The sequence below is a fragment of the Pan troglodytes genome, chromosome 6 (assembly GCF_028858775.2).
Source record: "Pan troglodytes isolate AG18354 chromosome 6, NHGRI_mPanTro3-v2.0_pri, whole genome shotgun sequence".
NCBI classification, from domain to species: Eukaryota; Metazoa; Chordata; class Mammalia; order Primates; family Hominidae; genus Pan; species Pan troglodytes.
In genome coordinates, this window is record NC_072404.2 from 84,455,049 (window position 1) to 84,475,620 (window position 20,572).

Sequence of the window (20,572 nt, forward strand, 5' to 3'; positions counted from 1 at the left end):
CCAGGTTCAAGTGATTCTCCTGCCTCAGCCTGCCAAGTAGCTGGGATTACAGGCACCCACCACCACACCAGGCTAATTTTTGTATTTTTAGCAGAGACAGGGTTCACCATGTTGGCCAGGCTGCTCTCAAACCCCTGACCTCAAGTGATCCGCCTGCCTTGGCCTCCCAAACTTGGGATTACAGGCATGAGACACCAAGCCCGTCTGTTAACTCTCTCTCAGTTCCAGGCAGAGGGACCTGGGCTCCACTGTGGTGGGTTTTTTTTTTGTTTGTTTGTGTGTTTTGTTTTGTTTTGGAGACGGAGTCTTGCTCTGTCACCCAAACTGGAGGGCAGTGGCAAGATCTCGGCTCACTGCAACCTCCACCTTCTGGGTTCAAGTGATTCTCCTGCTTCAGCCTCCCAAGTAGCTGGGATTACAGGCCCCCACCACCATGCCCTGCTAATTTTTGTATTTTTGGTAGAGACAGCGTTTTGCCACATTGGCCAGGCTGGTCTCTAACTCCTGACCTTAAGTGATCTGCCCACCTCAGCCTCCCAAAGTCCTGGGATTACAGGTGTGAGCCACTGCGCCTGGCCTGTTCGTTCAAGACAGGGTCTCACTTCACCCTGGGGATGGGAGGTGGTGGGGGAGGAGGGGAGAGCTTCAGAGGCCGGGACCACCCTGGGCAGGGCCAAGCCCCAGGCAGCTCCTCTGGGGCCCTCCCATGGATGTGGAGTGGGGGTGCCCATCAAGAGCAGCAGCCCATGGCCTGGCCCTGCTCTGAGAATCCCCTCAGATGTCTCCAGCCACTTGGCCTGTGCCACCACCCCTCATCCCCCTGAGCAACTGCTCTCCAGACACCAGACCTGGGCCGGGGATGCTGGTTTAGGGGCCCTGGTTCCTAAATGTCACAAGCCAAAAGACCAGGTGAAGGTGGCTTAGCAGGGCACATGGGGCAGGGGTCACAGGCCTCCAGGAGGGGCAGCAGTAGCCGGGGGGCAGGGGGCTCAATCACCAGCAGCCTGAGGACCCAGGGCACCAGGAGCCCCGCAGAGGGGCTCGGTTTGTGTCTTTGCAGGGCTGGGAGCTCTGCAAGGCCTGGGAAGTGGGGAAGGACCTGGCAGGTTGGCACTGAAAAGAGTGGCTGCGGGGGATGGGGCGGGGCATGGAGCTGGAAGGCTGAGCCAGGGTGAGGCAGCGGGGAGGGCAGAGGGTGGACCTGGAGAGTGGGTGAGAGGGCAGAAGGGGGCTGGGCGGAGCGGGGTGCTGTTCCAGCCTCACCACGCCCTGCCTTCCCGGCTTCCCCTGGGCCTGGTCTTCCTGAGGTCACCCCGCCTCCTCCTGTGTCCGGACAGTCCTGACCTGGACACACTGCCTGCTTCCCCATCCCGGCTCCACCCCGATGTTGGCAGGCCACTTGACCTCCTGTGCCTCAGTTTCCTCATCTGTAAGAGTGGGTGGGAGCCACCTCTCCTGCTCCCTGCCTAATACCGACTAGACTGGGTCTGAACTCGGCCCCCGAGTTTCCTGCCAGATCTGCCCGTGGTGGGGGACAGGGGCCTAGACTTTGAGGAAGCTGCCCCCTCCCACCTTGACTAAGATCCCGCCTCCCCAAGGTGCCCACCCGCTCCTCCTGGGCCTTGCCCGGCCCCAGCGGGGGTGAGCACTGTTGCTGACTCTACAGTGGAAGGAGCCCGGGCTTGCAAAGGGGAGGACCGGGGCCGGGGGACCCCTCCCTGGAAAGATGCTAGAGAGAGCATCCCTGGTCCCAGCAATGCCTCCACCCCAAGCACAGCCCCAGTCCCAGGGCTCCGGTGGGGACCACCCACCGATAGGGTCCAGGGCCAGGGAGGGGCGCGTTGCAGAAGGGCTGCTGGTGGCAGCCGTGGTCATGGCCCACCTGCAGCACGGGGGCGCCTCCGCTGCCCGCCATGGGGTCGTCACAGGGCAGCTGGTCCAGAGACAGGGGCAGCGTCATGTAGTGGCCATCGGTCAGTAGCTGTGGGGAGGCCGGAATGTCAGCCAGTGTCTCCGGGTTCTGGAAGCCCCTGGAGGCTGCAGGATGAGAGAACAGATGGAGGTGGGAGGGGAGAAAGCAGCTTTGTCCTTATGAGTGGGGGTTCTGTGTTCGCCCAGTCTCCAGCCCTGACCCCCCATGCCACCTCCTCCCTCAGGGCCCCCAGAGATAGTCCAGACCCAGTCGACTTTGTTACCCCTGAAGGGGAGCTTCCCTCTGGCCTTTTGTCCCCACCCAGAGCCAGGAGTGGGGAGCAGCGGGCAGTCCCAACCTGCCCAGCCCCAGCCCCAGCCCCATCGCAGTGCACCGGCCCTGCCCCCACAGGAGGCCACATCCTCCCAGGTCGCAGCCTCGGTTCCCTGTCCAAAGGAAGAACTACTTGGATTCAGAGAAAGGGTTGCAGAGCCCTTGACATCTGACAAACCCACCACTTGCACTACTCCCGGGATTTGGTGTTCACTACGTGTGTATTTTTCAATACACATATTACCCCTTTAGATAAAGCCCAATTCATCCACACCTACTCTCCCAAAGGCCCCCACAGGGGCTCAATCATTGAAGGCGCTTGCTGGTGAGGGGCTCCTAGGGCCCACCACTCTCCTCAGCCGTCACCCTCACCCAGGCCCCACAGCAGTCCCTGCACCATTGCTGAAGGCCACCACGAGCCAGACGGTATCGCTGGCGCTGGCAAGCCCATGGAAGACACAGCGCAGCTGCTCCAGGGAGAAGGTGGTGGCTGTGACCTTCCCTTCCAGGTCCCAAGCTGTTATCTGTGGTGTGTAGGGCACCAGCTCTGTGGCCACGGGGGACAAAAGGTGAGCCACGGAGACGGGCGTGGGGGTCCCTGGGGCTACCTCTCCCAATCGGAGGGGGGCGGGCGCCCAGGGTCCAATCACTCCAGCAGGGCCCCCAGCCCCTTGGGTCTGACTGGACGCGTCCATCCGGGACCCCCACTCACCCAGGCTCAGGCTGGGCCGGAGACAGTTCAACGCCAGGAGGAGCATCTGCAGCCCTAGGTGAGGCTGCCCCCAGGGTAGCCCCATGACAGCCGCCAGCACCCGGGAGGCTCAGGGGCTGGTCTGGCTGCTTCGGGCTGCACCCCACCCCCAACAGCTTGGCCCTGGAGAAGCTGGTTAATCAGGCTGCCCCAGGGGCTGGAAAGACCTGCAAATGTAAGTGCACCCCACCCCCTTCCTCCCAGGCCAGCCCACAGCAGGGAGGAGCTGGGGGGACTCTGGTGGGAGGCAGGCCAGTATCCAGCCCCACTGCCAGGGCCAAGGGAGAGGGGCCACTGGAACCCCAGATGCCAGCCAGGCCATCCCGGAGCCTGGATTGGGGCCCCTCCCAGTCTCTCCGCCCTGGGGAGGAGGGTCTGGCTTTTGGAAACAGGCTCAGGACCACATGCCTGAGATTCCTGTGCCCCAGGTGCCAGGAGCCTCCCTCTGCCTTCTGTCCCCACCCAGAGTCAGGAGTGGGGAGTAGCAGGCAGCCCCAACCTGCCCAGCCCCATCCCCATCACAGCACGCTGGCCCTGCCCCCCACGAGGCCACATCCTCCCAGTTCGCAGCCTCGGTTCCCTGTCCACAGGAAGAACAACTTGGATTCAGAGAAAGGGCTGCAGAGCCCTTGACAGCTGACAAGCCCGCCACTTAAACACTACTCCCGGGATTTGGCGCTCACTATGTGTGTATTTTTCAAGACATAACTCACATACCTTCACAACCTTCACAGCTCAGTGGCTTAAATATATATATGTCACCCAGGGAGGTCAGTTCACAGCTAACTGGAGCCTCAAACTCCCAGGTTCAGTTAATCCTCCCACCTCAGCCTTCCCAGTAGCTGGAACCACAGGCACACAACACCATGCTCCGGCTAATTTTTAAAATTTATTTAATTAATTTTTTTTTAAGATGGAGTCTCCTTTGTCGTCCAGGCTGGAGTGCAGTGGCGTGATCTGGGCTCACTGCAACCTCCGCCTCCTGGGTTCAAGCGATTCTCCTGCCTCAGCCTCCCAAGTAGCTGGGATTACAGGCACATGCCCCACGCCCAGCTAATTTTTGTATTTTTAGTAGGGATGGGGTTTCACCACGTTGGCTTGGCTGGTCTCAAATTCCTGATCTCAAGTGATCCACCCGCCTTGGCCTCCCAAAGTGCTGGGATTACAGGCGTGTGCCACCGTGCCTGGCACACCCGCCAATTTTTTTGTTTGTTTTTTTTGAAACGGAGTTTTCACTCTTGTTGCCCAGGCTGGAGTACAATGGCTCGATCTTGGCTCACCGCAACCTCCACCTCCTGGGTTCAAGTGATTCTCCTGCCTCAGCCTCCTGAGTAGCTGGGATTACAGGCATGTGCCACCACACCTGTCTAATTTTGTACTTTTAGTAGAGACAGGGTTTCTCCACGTTGGTGAGGCTGGTCTCAAACTCCTGACCTCAGGTGATCCACCCACCTCAGCCTCCCAAAGCGCTGGGATTGCAGGTGTGAGCCACTGCACCCGGCTGGCCAATTTTTAAAAATGTATTTTTTATAGAAACAGGATCTTGCTATGTTGCCCAGGCTGATCTCTAACTCCTGGGAGGATCAAGCAAATCTCCTGCCTTGGCCTCCTAAAGTATTGGGGTTACAGGCATGAGCCACCGTGCCTGGCTATTTTTTTTTTTTTTTTTTTTTTGAGACATGGAGTCTCACCCTGTCGCCCAGGCTGGAGTGCAATGGCGTGATCTCTGCTCACTGCAACCTCCACCTCCTGGGTTCAAGCAATTCTTCTGCCTCAGCCTCCCTAGTAGCTGGGACTGCAGGCACCCACCACCATGCCCAGCTAATTTTTGTATTTTTAGTAGAGATGAAGTTTCACCATCTTGGCCAGGCTGGTCTCGAACACCTGACCTCGCGATCTACCTGCCTCAGCCTCCCAAAGTGCTGGGATTACAGGCATGAGCCACTGCGCACAGCTGCTAATTTTTAAAAATATAGTTTTTGAGGCTGGGTGTAGTGACTTACGGCGGTAATCCCAGCACTTTGGGAGGCCGAGGTGGGCAGGTCACTTGAGGTCATGAGTTCGAGACCAGCCTGGCGAACATGGTGAAACCCCGTCTCGACTAAAATTACAAAAATTAGCCGGGTGTGGTGGAACGTGCTTGTAATCCCAAGTACTTGGGAGGCTGAGGCAGGAGAATGACTTGAACCCGGGAGGCGGAGGTTGCAGTGAGCTGAGATCACACCACTGCACTACAGCGTGGATGACAGAGTGAGACTCTGTCTCAAAAAAATATAATAAAAATATATTTCTTGTAGAGACAGGGTCTCACTGTGTTGCCCAGCCTGGTCTTGAACTCCTGGCTCAAGGGATCCTCCTGCCTCAGCCTCCCAAAGTGCCCAGATTACAGGCATGAGCCACAGCGCCCAACAGCTTTTAGTATATCAACAAGGTTGTGCAACCATCACCAATTCCAGAACCTTCTTACTTCCCCAAAACGAAACACTACACCCATTAAATGGTAACTCTCCATTCTCCCCTGTCCCCAGTAACGACTAAGCTACTTCTTGTTTCCATGGTTTTGCCCGTAATGGACATTTCATAGGATGCAGTCACACAACATGTGACCTTTTGTGTCTGGCTTTTGTTACTTTTTCAAGGTTCCTCCTCGACTGTGATTGCTTCATTCCTTTTCACAGTTGAGTAATATTCCATCCTGTGAACGTATCACACTTTCATTCATCCGTGGATGCAGGATTTGGTTTTTTCCACTGTGGGGCTACTGTAAATAATGCTGCCATGAGCATCTGTGCGCAGGCTTCTGTGGGCACATTTTCAATTCTCTTGAGAATGTACCTAGGAGTGCAACTGTGGTCATATGCTAATGCTGCTTTTTGAGGTTCTGTTTGCCAAAGTGGCTGCATTTTACATTCCCAGTAGCAGTGGATGAGGGTCCCATTTCTCGACATCCTCTCCAACACTGCTTTTTGTTTTAGTATAGCCATCGTAATGGGTGTAGTGTGGCATCTCATGGTTTTGTTTTAATATATATTTTTTGAGACGGAGTCTTGCTCTGTCGCCAGGCTGGAGTACAGTGGCATGATCTCGGCTCACTGCAACCTCTGCCTTCCGGGTTCAAGCAATTCTCCTGCCTCAGCCTCCCAAATTAGCTGGAATTGTAGGTGCGCACCACCACGCCCAGCTAATTTTTGTATTTTTAGTAGAGGGGGTTTCACCACGTTGGCCAGGCTGGTCTCGAACTCTTGACCTCAGGTGATCCACCCACCTCGGCCTCACAAAGTGCTGTGATTACAGGCATAAGCCACTCCACCCGGCCTATTGCTGAGTTCTATGGGTTCTTTATATATTCTGGATATTAGATCCTTATCAGGTATGCAATTTGAAAATATTTTCTCCTATCCTCATCCTCAGAATCCTTTCAAGGAGAAGCACCCAAGGCACCCCTGGTACTGGCCTGGGGGCAGCCCTGTCTTCACACCCACACCACGGGCTCCCACCCTCCTCGCCAGCTATCCTGCCTTTCTGGAAGGCTCGTCCCCAACCTTCTCTGCAGCCATCGAAGACACAGCGCGGCTGCTCCAGGGAGAAGGTGGTGGCTGTGACCTTCCCTTCCAGGTCCCAAGCTGTTATCTGTGGTGTGTAGGGCACCAGCTCTGTGGCCACGGGGGACAAAAGGTGAGCCACGGATATGGGCGTGGGGGTCCCTGGGGCTGCCTCTCCCAATCGGAGGGGGGCAGGCGCCAGGGTCTAATCACTCCAGCAGGGCCCCCAGCCCCTTGGGTCTGGCTGCAGCCCCAAAGTCCCTATTCATGTCCCAGTGCAGACACCACTGCTCCAGCCTTCCGTGGTCACCTGGTCTAACACAACCCCCGTCCCTGCCTGTCACACTCTGACTCTCAGGAGCTCCTGACCCCACCCGGCAGGGTGCTGGAAGGTGATGGCCTCTCCTCCTCCCTCAAGGCTATGTGAGGTCCAGGCTGCCCTCCCTGTACCTACAGCAGGTCCCCAGAAAAGAGCAGCAGACACTCGGCCCGGCCTCAGCCTCTGTCCTCCACTGCAGAAGCAGAGTCCAGTGTGGCGCCTGGCCTCCTGCCGCCTGGTCAGGGCCCCGTCCACCCCCGGGGCGCATGGTGGCACTCACCTTGCGGCCCTGGGCGTTGTCTGGAAGGTAGCACTGGCGGGGAAACCCTCTGGCAGTGAACGGCTTTCCGGGATTGGGGTGCTCAGGGCCCTGCGGTAGGAACAGACACCAGGATAGGGTGCTCCGAGAGCCCGCACAGGGACAGGCCCCTGCACAGCTCCAGCTCCTCCCCCGCTCCGAGATGCCAACCCCAAATGTTCCTGAATTTCCCTCTGAGCTGTGGAGAAGTGGAGGGAAACCAGGGGAAAGGCTCATGGTTCAACAAGACAAAAAGATGCCTCCATCCACCACAGGTGGACCTTGGCTGGCAGCCAGTGCCCGCTGCCTGCTGCCCCGTTATCTTCCCACCCTGCCCCAGGCCCTACGATCCACCCTGACTCAAGACAGGAGACCGAAAGGGCTAGGGCCTGTCTGAGTCTCCTCTGGGACTCTGGGGCCTTGTGCCTGGGCTCCTGACACCCACACGCCTGGCCCTGCCACTCCCAACCCAAGGTTCCTCGACGCACACCCTGCTGTGGCCCCGCTTCTCCAGCCCCTCCGCAGGGTTCCTCCCACTGAACTGCCTGCCCTTCTGCCCAGAACAAGTCCAGCTAAGATGGCTCCTCCTCTAGGAAGGCTTCCTTGGTTCAGGAAAGAGTGGAGGGCCAGCCTTTTGCTGCCACAGCCCTAAGAGCTTGCCCTAAGCCCCGGCACTGCCTCCCCATTCCCGGCCCTCCATGGCCCTGGCCTTAGGGGACCTGGGGGCCTGAGCTTGGCCACATGGGCATCCTCAGCCTTGATCCAGGGGCAGACTGCTGGGACGTGGGTGGGGTGGGAAGAGGAGTGGCCAGGAGTGGGGGACTCAAGAAGGCCCCTCACCTGGATGCCATGGGGAATGCTGTAAACTATGAGGATGGTCCCGCAGTCCTCGTGGCCGGGGAGCGACATCTGGAACCGTAATACCTCCATCTTTCCCTGGGGCTGGGTCCCCGTCTTCTCTCCATAGATGGTTTTGCAGGAGGGACACTGCAGACTTCCATCCTGAGAGAGGCAGACGCAACCCACTGAGCTGGCAGTCTGAGAACACCCAAGACCGTCACCTCCACCGTCAGATGGTAAAGGGCCCCGGGAATGGGCTGGCCACCATCCCAGGGAGTTGCTGGCAGCCTCCTGCCCGGAAACTGGCTTCCAACAGCTTCCCTGGAAAGCTTTGTTTTGCACCAGCAACTCATGCCATTTTCGTTAAGGGACATGCTATCAGGAGACAGGTGGCGAGTGGGAAAACTCGGATCCTGAGCAGAAATCTCCACGGGTGAATCGCATTTGCAGTCGGATAGACAGCCTTGCAGTGTCTGATCTGCGGAGCTGGGCCCTGGCTGCCCAGGACGGCAGTCACTAGGGAAGGCCGAGCCAGGCTCCGATGCGCCACATGACTCGGTTCTCTAAGCCTCTAAACTCTGCCCATCCCGCCTGAAGGCCGATGCAGGGAGAGCAGCTGGGGGTCGGTCTGGGCGCGGCTCTTCATGTGTAGGCTACCGTGGGGCCCAGGATCAGCCCTGCCTCAAGGCCTGGCTCCCACCTCCCAGTGGGGTGACCGTGGGCACAGCCCCTGCTCTGAGCCTCTCCCTCATGAGCACTGTGCTGACTGCACAGGGATGCTGTAAGGAAGAAGGGAGACAGTGTCTGCGGTGCTTACAAGTGGCCGAGGGGGAGGCGGTGCCCTGAGGCTCAGAGAAGCCCAGAATCTTCTCAGGCCTGGCTGGAGGGGTGGAGGGAACCAGCCGCCCTGGTCCTCCTTTCTAAAGTGTGGGGCAGACCTAGAAGAGTAGGGCAGGCCTAGGAGAGCCGGCCAGACCTTTAGAAAGGTCTTCAAGCTGGCCCCACGCCCAGCACCATCTTTTGCAGAGGTGCCCATTCCTACAGCCACACCCGGAACCCTCCCGCCCCTGCAGGGGACAGCTCAGAACTGTGGGGGCGGGCCACCTGCCTCCGCCCCGGGCCAGTGGGGGCACCTTATTGCCGTTGCAGTACATGGCCAGGAGGCACAGCAGGTGGAAGGCGTGGCTGCACTTGGTGAGGCGGCCCACAGCCAGGGGCCCGATTGCCTTGCTGTCAGTCACATCGCTGTATCCAGACGCTGCGGACAGCTTCTCCATGCAGATGATGCAGTCCTGGAGGAGACCAAACACGGGTCATGCTTGCCAACAGTGGGCTGGGCTGACGTGGGCCAGTCTTGGAAAAAGAGGCTTTCATGTGCTGAAATGCTGGAAGTGCAGTCAAAGTCAATTCCGAGGCCAGGCGCAGTGGCTCAGGCCTGTAATCCCAGCACTCTGGGAGGCTGATCACTTGAGGTCAGGAATTTGAGGCCAGCCTGGCCAACACGGGAAAACCCCATCTCTACTAAGAATACAAAAATTAGCTGGGCGTGTTGGCAGGCGCCTATAATCCCAGCTACTTGGGAGGCTGAGGCAAGAGAATCACTTGAACTCAGGGGGCAGAGGTTGCAGAGCTGAGATTGTGCCACTGCACTCCAGCCTGGGCGACAGAGCAAGACTCCGTCTCAGAAAAAAAAAAAAAAAGTCCATTCCACAGGCTGGAGACACAGGTGAGTCACCGGGACCTGTGCCCTTGAAGGGCTTACCAGCAGCACAGGCCCGACATGACAGCAGAAGCCACCAAATGGGGAGGACGGACAGGGCAGGATCCTGGGGGAGGCCCTCGGAGTGGGGTCTTACAAGGGAGACAGGAATTGCCAGATGGACAAGCACAGAGTGGGCACCCGGAAGAGGGAGGAGGGCGTTCTGAACGAGGAGCCAGCGCATGGGCACTAAAGCTGGCAGGGGGTGGGCTGGGAGCAGGAGATGAGACAGGATCAGGGAGAGGCGCGCCCTCGGGGTCTGGCTGCCACACTCAGGGGCTTGGGGCTGTGTGTGAGTTGGGGGTCCTGCTGGGGGTTCCAGGCAGGGAGTGCTCCCATGATCCAAGCTGCGTGCTGGCTGTGCAGATGGCAGCTTGGAGAGGAGGAGCCTAGGGTGAAACGGCCCAGTCACACCAGATGGACACCAGGGCCGAGACAGAGCTGAGCGCTGGGCAGGCGGGAACGTGGCAAGGGCTTGTGGAAGGGGTGGGACACATGAGGAGGACGTTCAGGCTCCTTTCCAAACCTTTACTTACCAGATTTTTCTCATGGACTCAACAGACTGGAGAAAGAGACAAGTGAAGAGTCCCTGGGTACTGGGGCTCCTGGCCTTCCACCCGCCCCCAAGTATCTGAAGATCTCTGGGTACTGGTACTCCCGGCTGTTCACCCACCCCCTCCCCCAACAGTATCTCCAGGGCTCCCAGCTAAAATCGGGGGAAAGTGGTGCTGCAGCCCCCAAAACGTGGCTCAGCAGAGGTTCAGGTTCTATGGAAGCGCAACAGGAGTCTGATTGGTCCTGTTCATTACAGGAGGTCAGGAGGACAGGGCTGCAGTGAGCTGTGATCACGCCACTGCACTGAGCCTGGGCGACAGTGTGCACCCATCTTTAAGAATAAAAAAATTATAAGAACCTTGACCAGCTCTCCCAATAGCCGGGGGGCAGGACAGCCACCTGGACGAGGCCACCTCACTTCTACACCAGCATCCGCAAGGTGGAGAGTGGGGCAGGCTGGCCCATCCCTTGTCTCTGGAATTCCTGCTCCCAGGATGGCCATCAGGCTATGGAGAGGCCAGGGCTGGGAGAGGAGGGGCTTTGCTCAGGACCACAGCTCCTTAAGTGCAAAGCTCAGACCATAACGATGTGGGTCTCGGGAGGCTGGGAGATGAAACCAAAGGGGCTGGAGCAAGGCCCTGGCACCCAGAGGCACCTGGGAAGCACCCTTCAAGCAAGATGGGGCGGATGTCCTTTCCATGTGGAGTTGTTTCCAAACAGAACCAAAGGCAGCCAAGGTCCCAAGACACAAACCTCATCTGGGGGCACTTTCAGCTCTTCCGTGTAGTTTTTTATGACCTGCTCTGGCTCTGGCTCTGGCTTCGGGGTCGCTCCTAGAAGAGAGAAGTACATAAGCAGCGTCCTGAGGAGCACAGGCTGGAGAGGAGACCAGAGGGCAAGGAAGGCAAGGGAGAGGTCTAAGCTGCCAGGAGGAAATGCGAGAGGGGCCCAGACAGGGAGGCCAGTGTGCGGGACGGGAGAGCTCAGCGCCAGGCACAGAGCCCCGAGCTCCGTCGGGCAAAGCCTTCCCCAGTCCCACCGTCCGGGGACCCGGCTCAGCCCCAGGAGCCATGGAGGATACAGAAGAGCAGAAACAGCAGCACAGTCTCCTGGGAGCCGCATCCCCGCGCACATTGAGTGAGGAAACCGACCCCGGCGCTTCTGAGGCTGCGCGGAAGAGTCAGCCGCTTCGGGCACAAACTACTCCAGGGGGCGTTGTGGCAGCACGATTTGATTCAACTTGCATTACCCTGACATGAACATCGCAGGGACAAGGGAGTCTGGGGTCCAGCATGTACAGGCAGCTGCACACACGCCGACCGCCACACAGACACTGTCCCGGGAAACGCCTGCCACTGACTGGGAAGGTCTGTCACGTGCAGACTAGCTCCTAAGTCCAGCGACTCTGGGGAGGGGCCAAGACGTGGCAGGAGCCCACCCTGACGGCCTCACTCGCTGTCTGTGCACACGTGCACGAAGCTGGAGGGAGAAGGGCTGCATCTCCATAAACACTGAACCCCACATCCAGTAAAGCCTCTCCTACGGACAAGCAGCTCCCCGAGCTGGTGAGGATCGGCGCGGCCCGGGGCGTTCTCTAGGTAGTGGGAGTAGCAGAACCACAGAAGCCGGCAGCCAAGCCCGTGCGGGGGTGAAAGAGGGACGGGGAGCCCAGTGCCACCCGTGGAGGCGCTCCTGACAGGGGCTCCACCCCAAGGTCATGGTGGGGCTGTGGTCGTCCCAGACTCCAGGACCAGAAGGGGCTCTGGTTTGAATCCAAGCTCACGGCCTTCAGGGGCTGCAGAGAATTCTAAGCCTGAGGGCTCACAACTGCACCTGCTGAACTCCCTTTACACCTTGGGACAGTTTGGCAGGGAGGTGGCGTGGTGGGGCGGAGGCTGGAGTCGGCACGGTTTGTTTAATTCTAGTTCTCTTGCTGTGAACGAATCATGCCACCTCTGAGCCTCGGTTCCCCGATCTCAAACGGGAAAGACGAATAAGTAACCAAGCTGGAATTGCTGTTATGGCATGGCTGCTGTGACCTGGAGGGAAACTGCTGGCAAGACCACACCCCCCAACCCCCATCCACACACCCCACACCTCCACCCACACCCCCCACACCTACAGACACCACACCTACACACACACCACACCCCAATCCACACCCACACCCCCCACACACACCCAACTCCACCCACACCCCCACCTACAGACACCACACCTACACACACACCACACACCCCAATCCACACCCACACCCCACACACCCAACTCCACCCACACCCCCCACACCTAGACACCACACCTACACACACACCACACACCCCAATCCACACCCACATCCCCCCCACACACACCCAACTCCACCCACACCCCCCACACCTAGACACCACACCTACACACACACCACACACCCCAATCCACACCCACATCCCCCACACACACCCAACTCCACCCACACCCCCCACACCTACAGACACCACACCTACACACACACCACACACCCCAATCCACACCCGCCCCCCCCACACACACCCAACTCCACCCACACCCCCCACACCTAGACACACCTACACACACCACACACCCCAATCCACATCCACACCCCCCACACACACCCAACTCCACCCACACCCCCCACACCTACAGACACCACACCTACACACACACCACATACCCACACCCCACACACCCCAATCCACACCCACACCCCCCACACACCCAACTCCACCCACACCCCCACCTCCACACACCCCCACATACCCCACACCTCCATATCCCACACACCTCACATACCCACCTCCACACATCCCACACCACACACCAACTCCACCCACACCCCTCACAACTCCACACACCCCACGCTCCACACACCCCACGCTCCACACACCCCACACCTCCACACCCCCACACCTCCACACCCCACCTGCACACACCACACACCTCCACACACCAACATCTCCACATACCCCACACCTCCACACCCCACTCCTCATATCACACCTACACACACCCCACACCTCCACATACCCACACCTGCATACACCACATACCACACACCCCACACTTGCACATACCCACACACCTGCACACTTCCACACACCTGCCCACCCCAACATCTCCACATACCCCACACCTGTACACACCCCACACCTCCACACACCCCACACCTCCACACACCACACACAGCTCCACACACCCCACACCTCCACACACCCCACACCTCCACACACCACACACAGCTCCACACACCCCACACCTCCACACACCTCACACCCCACCTCACACACCCCCACCTCACACACCCCACACACTTCTACACACCTACACACCTCACCCCTCCACACAACTCACACCTCCATACACCCCACACACCCACCTCCATACACCCCATACCTCCACACACTCCACACACCCCACACCTCCACACACCTCACACACCCCACACCTCACACACCCACCTCCACACACCCATACAGACTGCCTGAACCCAAATCCTGTCACGGTGGCGAGAACGCCAGACCAGAACGATGGCCCCCAGCTCAGGGTCACCCTCCGTGTGGCTGGAATGCCCTACTCTGGCTGAGGGGGGCCTTTTCCTTTGGAAAAGCCTGCCAACTCCAGAGCCATCTCCGGGTGAGCCTGGGCCTCGCCTCTGCCCAGCCCTGGTGAGGCCGGGCACAGCATCCCAACCCCGCCCACCCACCCCGGCCCTTGCAGCTTTTCAGAACAGAAGGGAGCTTTCCATTAGCCACGTGTCTCAGAAGGGGCCAGCCAGGTGACCCACCAAGAGCGTGTCCTTCCCAGGTAAACACGAGTGCCACAGAAGGTTGCCAGCCCGGGCTGCCAACGAGTCTGGCTCCTCCCCCAGGGCAAGGGAAGGGCAGGGCGTGCAGAGCCCTGGGCTGGGGGCAGGAGCTCGAGGCCCACCCCTTCCTGAGCCCACCTCCTCGCCTGTGGGCTGGAGGTCGGACACGATCGGAAGCCACCCTTGCCGCATGCCAGGTGCTTCGAGTATTTCCTAGACCTCGCCAAGCCCCTCTGCTAAGCGGAGGCTCCGAGAGGACCTGCTGAGATGACACAGACACTGAGGGCCAGCAGGGCCACGGCCACCCTCCCTGCCTGCCACCACGCCCACTCAAGAGTGTCTGGACTGGCCACAGTCCACACTTCCACAGCCCAGGGGTGGAAGCAGGGCCAGCACCCGCTTGGGAAAGGTTCAGAACTTGACCATCACAGGCTGCTCCGAGCAGGTCTTGCTGTAACTCCCTGGACCTGCTGTGGTCCTAAAGCCCCTTCTTCTGTGGCCATGCAACGAGCAGGGCAGGGGTCACCGAGGGACCCCTCTCAAGCAGCCCACGTAGTGGTCACACAGGGCTGGGGGTCAGGGCAGCAGAACTGGGCAGCAGACCTGGGCCGCTGTCTGGGGGCCTTTCCCGAGACACGTGCTGGCCCCGGCGGAAGGGACGGTTGTCCCCGCATCCTGAGCCGGGCGCCGCCTCTCACCCACAACTTGTTGCTTACAAAAATCACAAAGTCCTCAAGAACAAGCCCCCTCATGCCAGCTGTGACTGGAGGAGAGGAGCTGAACTCTGGGGCTGCGGTGGAAAGTCAGCTTCCAGGGGCCGCCTCTGCTGCCCAGCGGGGGCAGGGAGAAGGGCCACTGAGCCCCTTCCCCCGGGATTCAGGGAGCAGAGAGAAGGAAGAGGGTCTGTGCAGAAGAGTCAGAGGCAGCGAGGCTGGAAGGAGGCTTAGCAAAGGCCAGAGAGTTTTTGGGAACAAGAATTACCTTTCACGGACATTTTCCTCAATCTCTTAACTGAGCCGTGACTTTTGGAAGCCAGACGGGAGGCGGGAGGGCTGGTGGGCTGGGGTGCGCGGCTAAGACACACGGGGAGTCCAATGGCTGACATCAGAACACTCGTCATGCCTGCACGGGTGTGAAAGCAGATACGCAGAGAGGGAGAGACATTAGAAGACTCATTCGGCATGTGACGCCAACAAACCCTGCTCAGGCCAAGGATGTGACACCATCAATGGCCACGGGGACGCACAGGTCTCCCTGGGGAATGTGGCCTCTGGGGGCTTCCAGGACTACCCAGGCCAGGAATCAGAGGGTGGGGCAGCCTGGCTCATGGTAGCCCTGGCCCCAGAGCCCACAGGTTTCTATAGGAGCAACAGACAAGCCCGTGCCCTCAGTGTGCAGGTGGGCACCGGGGCAGGACCCGTGACGTCAGGAGAGCAGAGGGCGGAGGACGCCACTCCAGGAAGCCGCCCAGGGCATGGGGTCTCCTGGGTGGGGCTGGCTCCAAGGGCTCAGCTTCCCCAGGAGGCCCTGGGCCCTCCTGGCTTGGAGTTACTAGGCCTCCAGCCTCCACTGGGCGCTGTGTGTGCTCCATGCCCCTCCTGGCTGATCTGGGTGCCACGGCCTTCAGCGACAGCGCTGGGGTAGGCGGGCAGGAACGCGGCCCCTGGGCCTGCTCCCACACTGCAGCATCCCCATACTGTGAGGGCTGGGCTGCAGCAACGCCCCAGGCTGTGGCTCTGGCGCCCTCGGGCAAGGGTGGGCCTGTGGCCAGCAGCTATGCTGGGACAGACCAGCCACTCTTTCCAGAGCTCACCACTGCCGGATGCCTGCAGGGAACCCCACACTTGCCCTGGGGGACTCTCCTCTGACACTGCTTCCTTCGTGCTCCCTGATGACCCAGCGCTTCCTGGGACACAGCGTGTCCTGCTGGACGAACCCGTTCCTGCCACACCCTCGGCCTACCCCACTTTCCATAGTGCCAGCTCCCCGGTCCTCCCTGTCATCGGTCAGTTAGGTCAAAAGCACCTCCTCTCCAGAGAAAGGGGAAGCCCAGAGCTTCTTAGCCATCCCTTAAGGTGGCTTCCAGGGTCTGCAGAACCTGGCTCAGGAGCTGGGCACAGCCGGCTGCCGGGGGAGTTGGTAGAGATCCCAGTCCTCCTGGACCCCACTCCCCATCCAGGAACAGATGGCGTGACTCAGGGGTGAAGGGCGGCCAGGCCAGCCACTGCGCCCCCACTAGAAGAACAAAGCTTCTCAACCCAGCACATGTGCCTGGCTGTGGGGACAGAAGCGGAGACCAGCCACCAGCCTGGGCAGCAGAGCCGAGGTGGGCAGGGTGAGTTGCAGTGGCCGCTCAGCAGGAGACACCAAATCGTGCATCAGAGGACAGAGGTTTGAGCCCGGGAGTTCAATGCCCCCAACATCCCAAGCTTGTTCCTGGGCTCAAATGCGGTTCCTGTGGGAACTGAATGTCGGGTGGAGAGAAGGACAAGCGGGTGCGGGTGGCAGAGAGATGGGAGAGGACAGGGACAGGTGCAGTTTTCCTCAAGAGAACCTGGTGCCTCTGCGCTGCCCACGTCGTCTGGGAGGACCAAAGGCCAGGACACGTCTCCCTACCCAGGGTTCTCCGGCAACACTGCCTCGGCGGGCAGGCCTTCCCTGAACACTGCCTGACGGGGCCTGTCCCTCCAAGCCTCCCGCCCCGCCCTGCTGGACTCCTGCTTTGCACTCCCCTCTGTTTCTATGGACTGTCTTCCCTCAGCACGAGTTCCACGAGGTCCCACCCGTAGCTGCATCTCCAGCACCCCGCTGGGGCAGTGCCTGATCCCTGGGAAGCCTGCAGCCCTCTGTGTTTGCTGAGGAATGAAGACATCCTTGGGCCACCACCAGCCCCCAGGAGGCCGCATGAGTGACACACGTGTCCTTTTCAATGCAGGACCCACTCCCCTGAATTCAAGTCACAAACACACAAGTTTCAACCCAGAAGCCTGGAGAGGAGGAGGGCTAGGGACAGCCCCCCAAACTCCTGACAGCCCCCAAATCACCTGAATAACTCGGAGGGCCACAGCCTTTTTCTCCACCCATCTGGGAGGATTCCCGCTGTCAGAGCCCTGAAGAGTGAAGCCCCCACTCACTGATTCTCACTTCCAATTTGCAGACACCCCTCCTTCTGACACCCAGGGCCAGGGCTGAGATCCAAGCCTCTCCTCTGTGCGCTCTGACCTCCCCAGCCTGGGTTCGAGCCCAGTGCCAGCCCTCACCAGCTGAGCAGTCCTGGGCAGGCTGCTGACACCCATCCCTGCCCCAGGCAGCAGTGTGAGCTGTGGATGGACCGCTGCTGTGACCAGGTGAGGGGTGGAGACCCTGGCCCCAGCCTCACAGTCCCTGCCCCCACCCGATAGAGGGACTGGGCTATGCCACAGCCAGGGGAGCTGTCACCTGGAGGCACTGTCACCTGGAAGCAGTGCCTCCAGCACTCAGTCCTTCCAAAGCATGACCTCCTGGTTATAAACCTCCCTGCAAAAACCCTGTGCGCAAACGCTCGTCTCCGCAGCCGGGCACGGTATAATTCCTCAACCCACAAGCACACCAGGGTGACAGGACACTGCTCTCCAGCTCTGGCTCTGGGGTGCTGGCCAGGCTCCTCTCATTCCCTGCTCCCCTAGACAATGCTCCCCCAGTAGGTACCAACACTGGGCCTTGAACTGGGGGAGGCAGGAGTCTACACAGCCTCCAGGCTCTCCTGTTTCCTTAGGCCTGAACCAGCTTCCCGAATCTATTTCCCCACAAGTAAAATGGATGTTAAAATACCTGCTTTAGCTCCAGGATTGCTCTGAGAGCAACGGGGACAGACAACAGGATGGACAATTTGGGACACAGCCTGGACAGGACCTTCAGCCTCAAGAGCAGAGGAAGGGGGCAGGTGCTAACTCCACACCCAGGGCACTCAGATCTGTGTCATGGCCTCAGAGGTCGCTCACTGTCAGGCCTGGCCACGAAGGCTTGCGAGAGCCCCAGAGCTGGAAGGAGCTGGGCCATGAGGAACCGTGTGGGGGCCCCGTCTGTTTACCCACAACCTGTCTCCAATGCCACCACGGCCGCACATGCACACATGGTACACTGTGATTTCCCTACGGCGCCGCACGGTGACTTCAGTGGGCAGGGACTTTCTGGCCAGTGTGTCTTGCCCATTCTGTCTCCCCTGCCCCACTCCAGCTCCTCTCCCTCCTGCCCCCACCTCTCTGGCTGCTCCTTCATTTTCTCTTCAGTCCCGCCCACGGTCTCTGTGGCACACACGCTCCCACGAGGGGTCAGGGACACCCCATTCCACCCAAGACTGCTCCTCTGAGGCCCACAGCCAAATCCCACTGCCCCGAAACAGCTCCAACGGCCACTCCACAGCCATCACCCCCTCCCAACCTCACCCTAGACTCAGCAGCACTGAACCGTCATAGGCAAGAAGGCCCGGGGCTGTGTCTCAGCTCTGCCAAGGGCTGGCAGAGAATTTTTAAATTCTCCGAGCCTCAGTTTCCTCTAATGAAAATGGGAACAAAAGCCTCCACCTCAGTGATTTAAGGACAAAATGAATTCACACATGCCAAGCCCCAGGCTGCTCCTCAGTTGTGACTGGCTGCACTCCAGCAGGCCTCAGTCTACCCCCAATCCCCCCTCACAACCCCCCACCTGACGGCTCATGCCTCTGAATGTTTCAAGCCAAACCTCCCCCTCCACTCCACTGCCTCGAAGCTGGTCAGGCCTTGGCTGGTGCCCCCAGGTCTGAGGTCAGGCTCTGCACCAGCCGCCCTGCCTCCAGGCCTGTCCCCTCTCAGCCACTACCACAGCGACTCCCCTAAAACACCAACTCATTATTGAATTCCGCCACATCACCCTGTGAACAACGATGGCGCCATCCACCTCCTTACATACCTCGCAATCTCCAGAAGTTAGAAAATAACCTCAGCTGGGCGTGGCAGCTCATGACTGGAATCCCAGCGCTTTGGGAGGCCAAGGCATGAAGACGGCTTGAGCCTGGGAGTTCAAGACCAGCCTGGGCAACATAGTGAGACCCTGTCTCTACAAAAAATAAAAAACTTCCCTGGCATGGTGGCATGTGTCTATAATCCCAGCTACTCAGGAGGCTGAGGCAGAAGGATCGCTTCAGCCCAGGGGTTGGAGGCTGCAGTGAGCTATGACTACACCACTGCACACCAGCCTGGGGAACAGAGCAAGATCCTGTCTCTTATAACAAGAAAAAAAAAATGGCCAGGCACGGTGGCTCATGCCTGTAATCCCAGCATTTTGGGAGGCCGAGGCGGATGGATCACTTGAGGTCAGGAGTTCAAGACCAGACTGGTCAACATGGTGAAACCCCATCTCTACTAAAAATACAAAAATTGCCCGGGCGTGGTGGCATGCACCTGTAATCCCAGCTACTCGGGAGGCTGAGGCAGGAGAATTGCTTGAACCTGGGAGGCAGAGGTTGCAGTGAGCCGAGATCCCACCCCTGCACTCCAGCCTGGGCGAGAGGGACTCCATCTCAAAAAAAGAAAAAAGAAAAAAAATCCTGCCACCTGTGGAGCTTCTGAAAACCCTGCTAGCCAGGCTGCTAAAACAGAATGGGTGTGGGGGCCAGCAGTAGGTATTTTTAAGGATCCTTAAGGTGAAAGGATTGCTTGAGCCCAGGAGTTCAAGACTTCAGTGAGCTGGGTTAGCGCCACTGCACTCCAGCCTGGGTGACAGAGCGAGACTCTTGTCTCACAAAAAACCAAACCAAACCCAAAACAGTTCCAAGATGTATGGTTAGTACAGCAAAAGATCTGGTTGGACCCAAAAGGTGCCTCTTATTCAAGATGTAAGAGTAACTACAGCCGAAATAGATCTATTAATTCCCCAGAGGGCCCCTTTAAGGAAATGTTTAAAGTATTTCAGGACAGGAAAGTGACTATTTAAATATAATGCAATTCAATGCAAAAGTGTTAAAGGATGTGAAAAGGTCTGCACCCGAGCGCCCACCGTCATCAGGCCCCACGTCCCCAGAGAGCAAAAGGAGGGGCACCTGGGCTCACTCTTGGGTGACACCATCACCAGAAAGAGGCACTGCTCCCCCAGGGAGCCCCTTTGGCTCTCCCTGAGGATCCAGAGGGTGACAAGGCCCCACATCACAATTTCCTCCCCACCAAGTCCCGCAGGGCACAGACTGCTCTGCAGCCCGAGGGCAGGCACCTACCTGCGAGCGCCTGCTGGACTCTGCTGGGCTTTGGCATCTGCATGGGCACAGTGGCAGGGACGCTCCCCGGGCTGCTCGAGGGACCGCTGGGGAGGGAGGCACTGGGGGAGAAAAGAGCAGAGCTTACTGCACACCGCTGACTTATTGGAAACGAGAGCTCGAGAAACACTGTGTCATGGCCAAGTGGGAGTCACTGAGGCGCCTTCGCGCTTTTACGCTCCTTGGGTGCCTG

The 20,572-nt window shown here is 59.1% G+C and overlaps 2 protein-coding genes and 1 pseudogene across 2 annotated transcripts in view; all 3 read right to left on the bottom strand.

Annotated features, from left to right (window-relative positions):
• LOC745916 (DNA mismatch repair protein MutL) overlaps window positions 1-2,333 on the bottom strand; it is a 69,631-nt gene extending 67,298 nt beyond the window's left edge. The window contains exons 1-2 of the mRNA XM_063815931.1: window positions 2,234-2,333; window positions 1,812-2,037 (exon numbers count right to left, since the gene is read on the bottom strand). Of these exons, the coding sequence (XP_063672001.1) occupies window positions 1,812-2,037; window positions 2,234-2,333 (326 nt within the window). The remainder of the gene's footprint in view (window positions 1-1,811; window positions 2,038-2,233) is intronic.
• On the bottom strand, window positions 2,044-3,768 carry LOC134810452 (uroplakin-3b-like). The gene is made up of 2 exons (XM_063814549.1): window positions 2,958-3,768; window positions 2,044-2,792 (listed from the first exon to the last, which is right to left on the bottom strand). The coding sequence occupies exons 1-2, from the start codon at window positions 3,040-3,042 to the stop codon at window positions 2,614-2,616; spliced, it is 264 nt and encodes an 87-aa protein (XP_063670619.1). The 5' UTR covers window positions 3,043-3,768; the 3' UTR covers window positions 2,044-2,613.
• Window positions 3,769-3,872: 104 nt separating this feature from the next.
• The window catches only part of LOC107971854 (SH2B adapter protein 2-like), a 49,882-nt pseudogene continuing 33,182 nt past the window's right edge, over window positions 3,873-20,572 (bottom strand).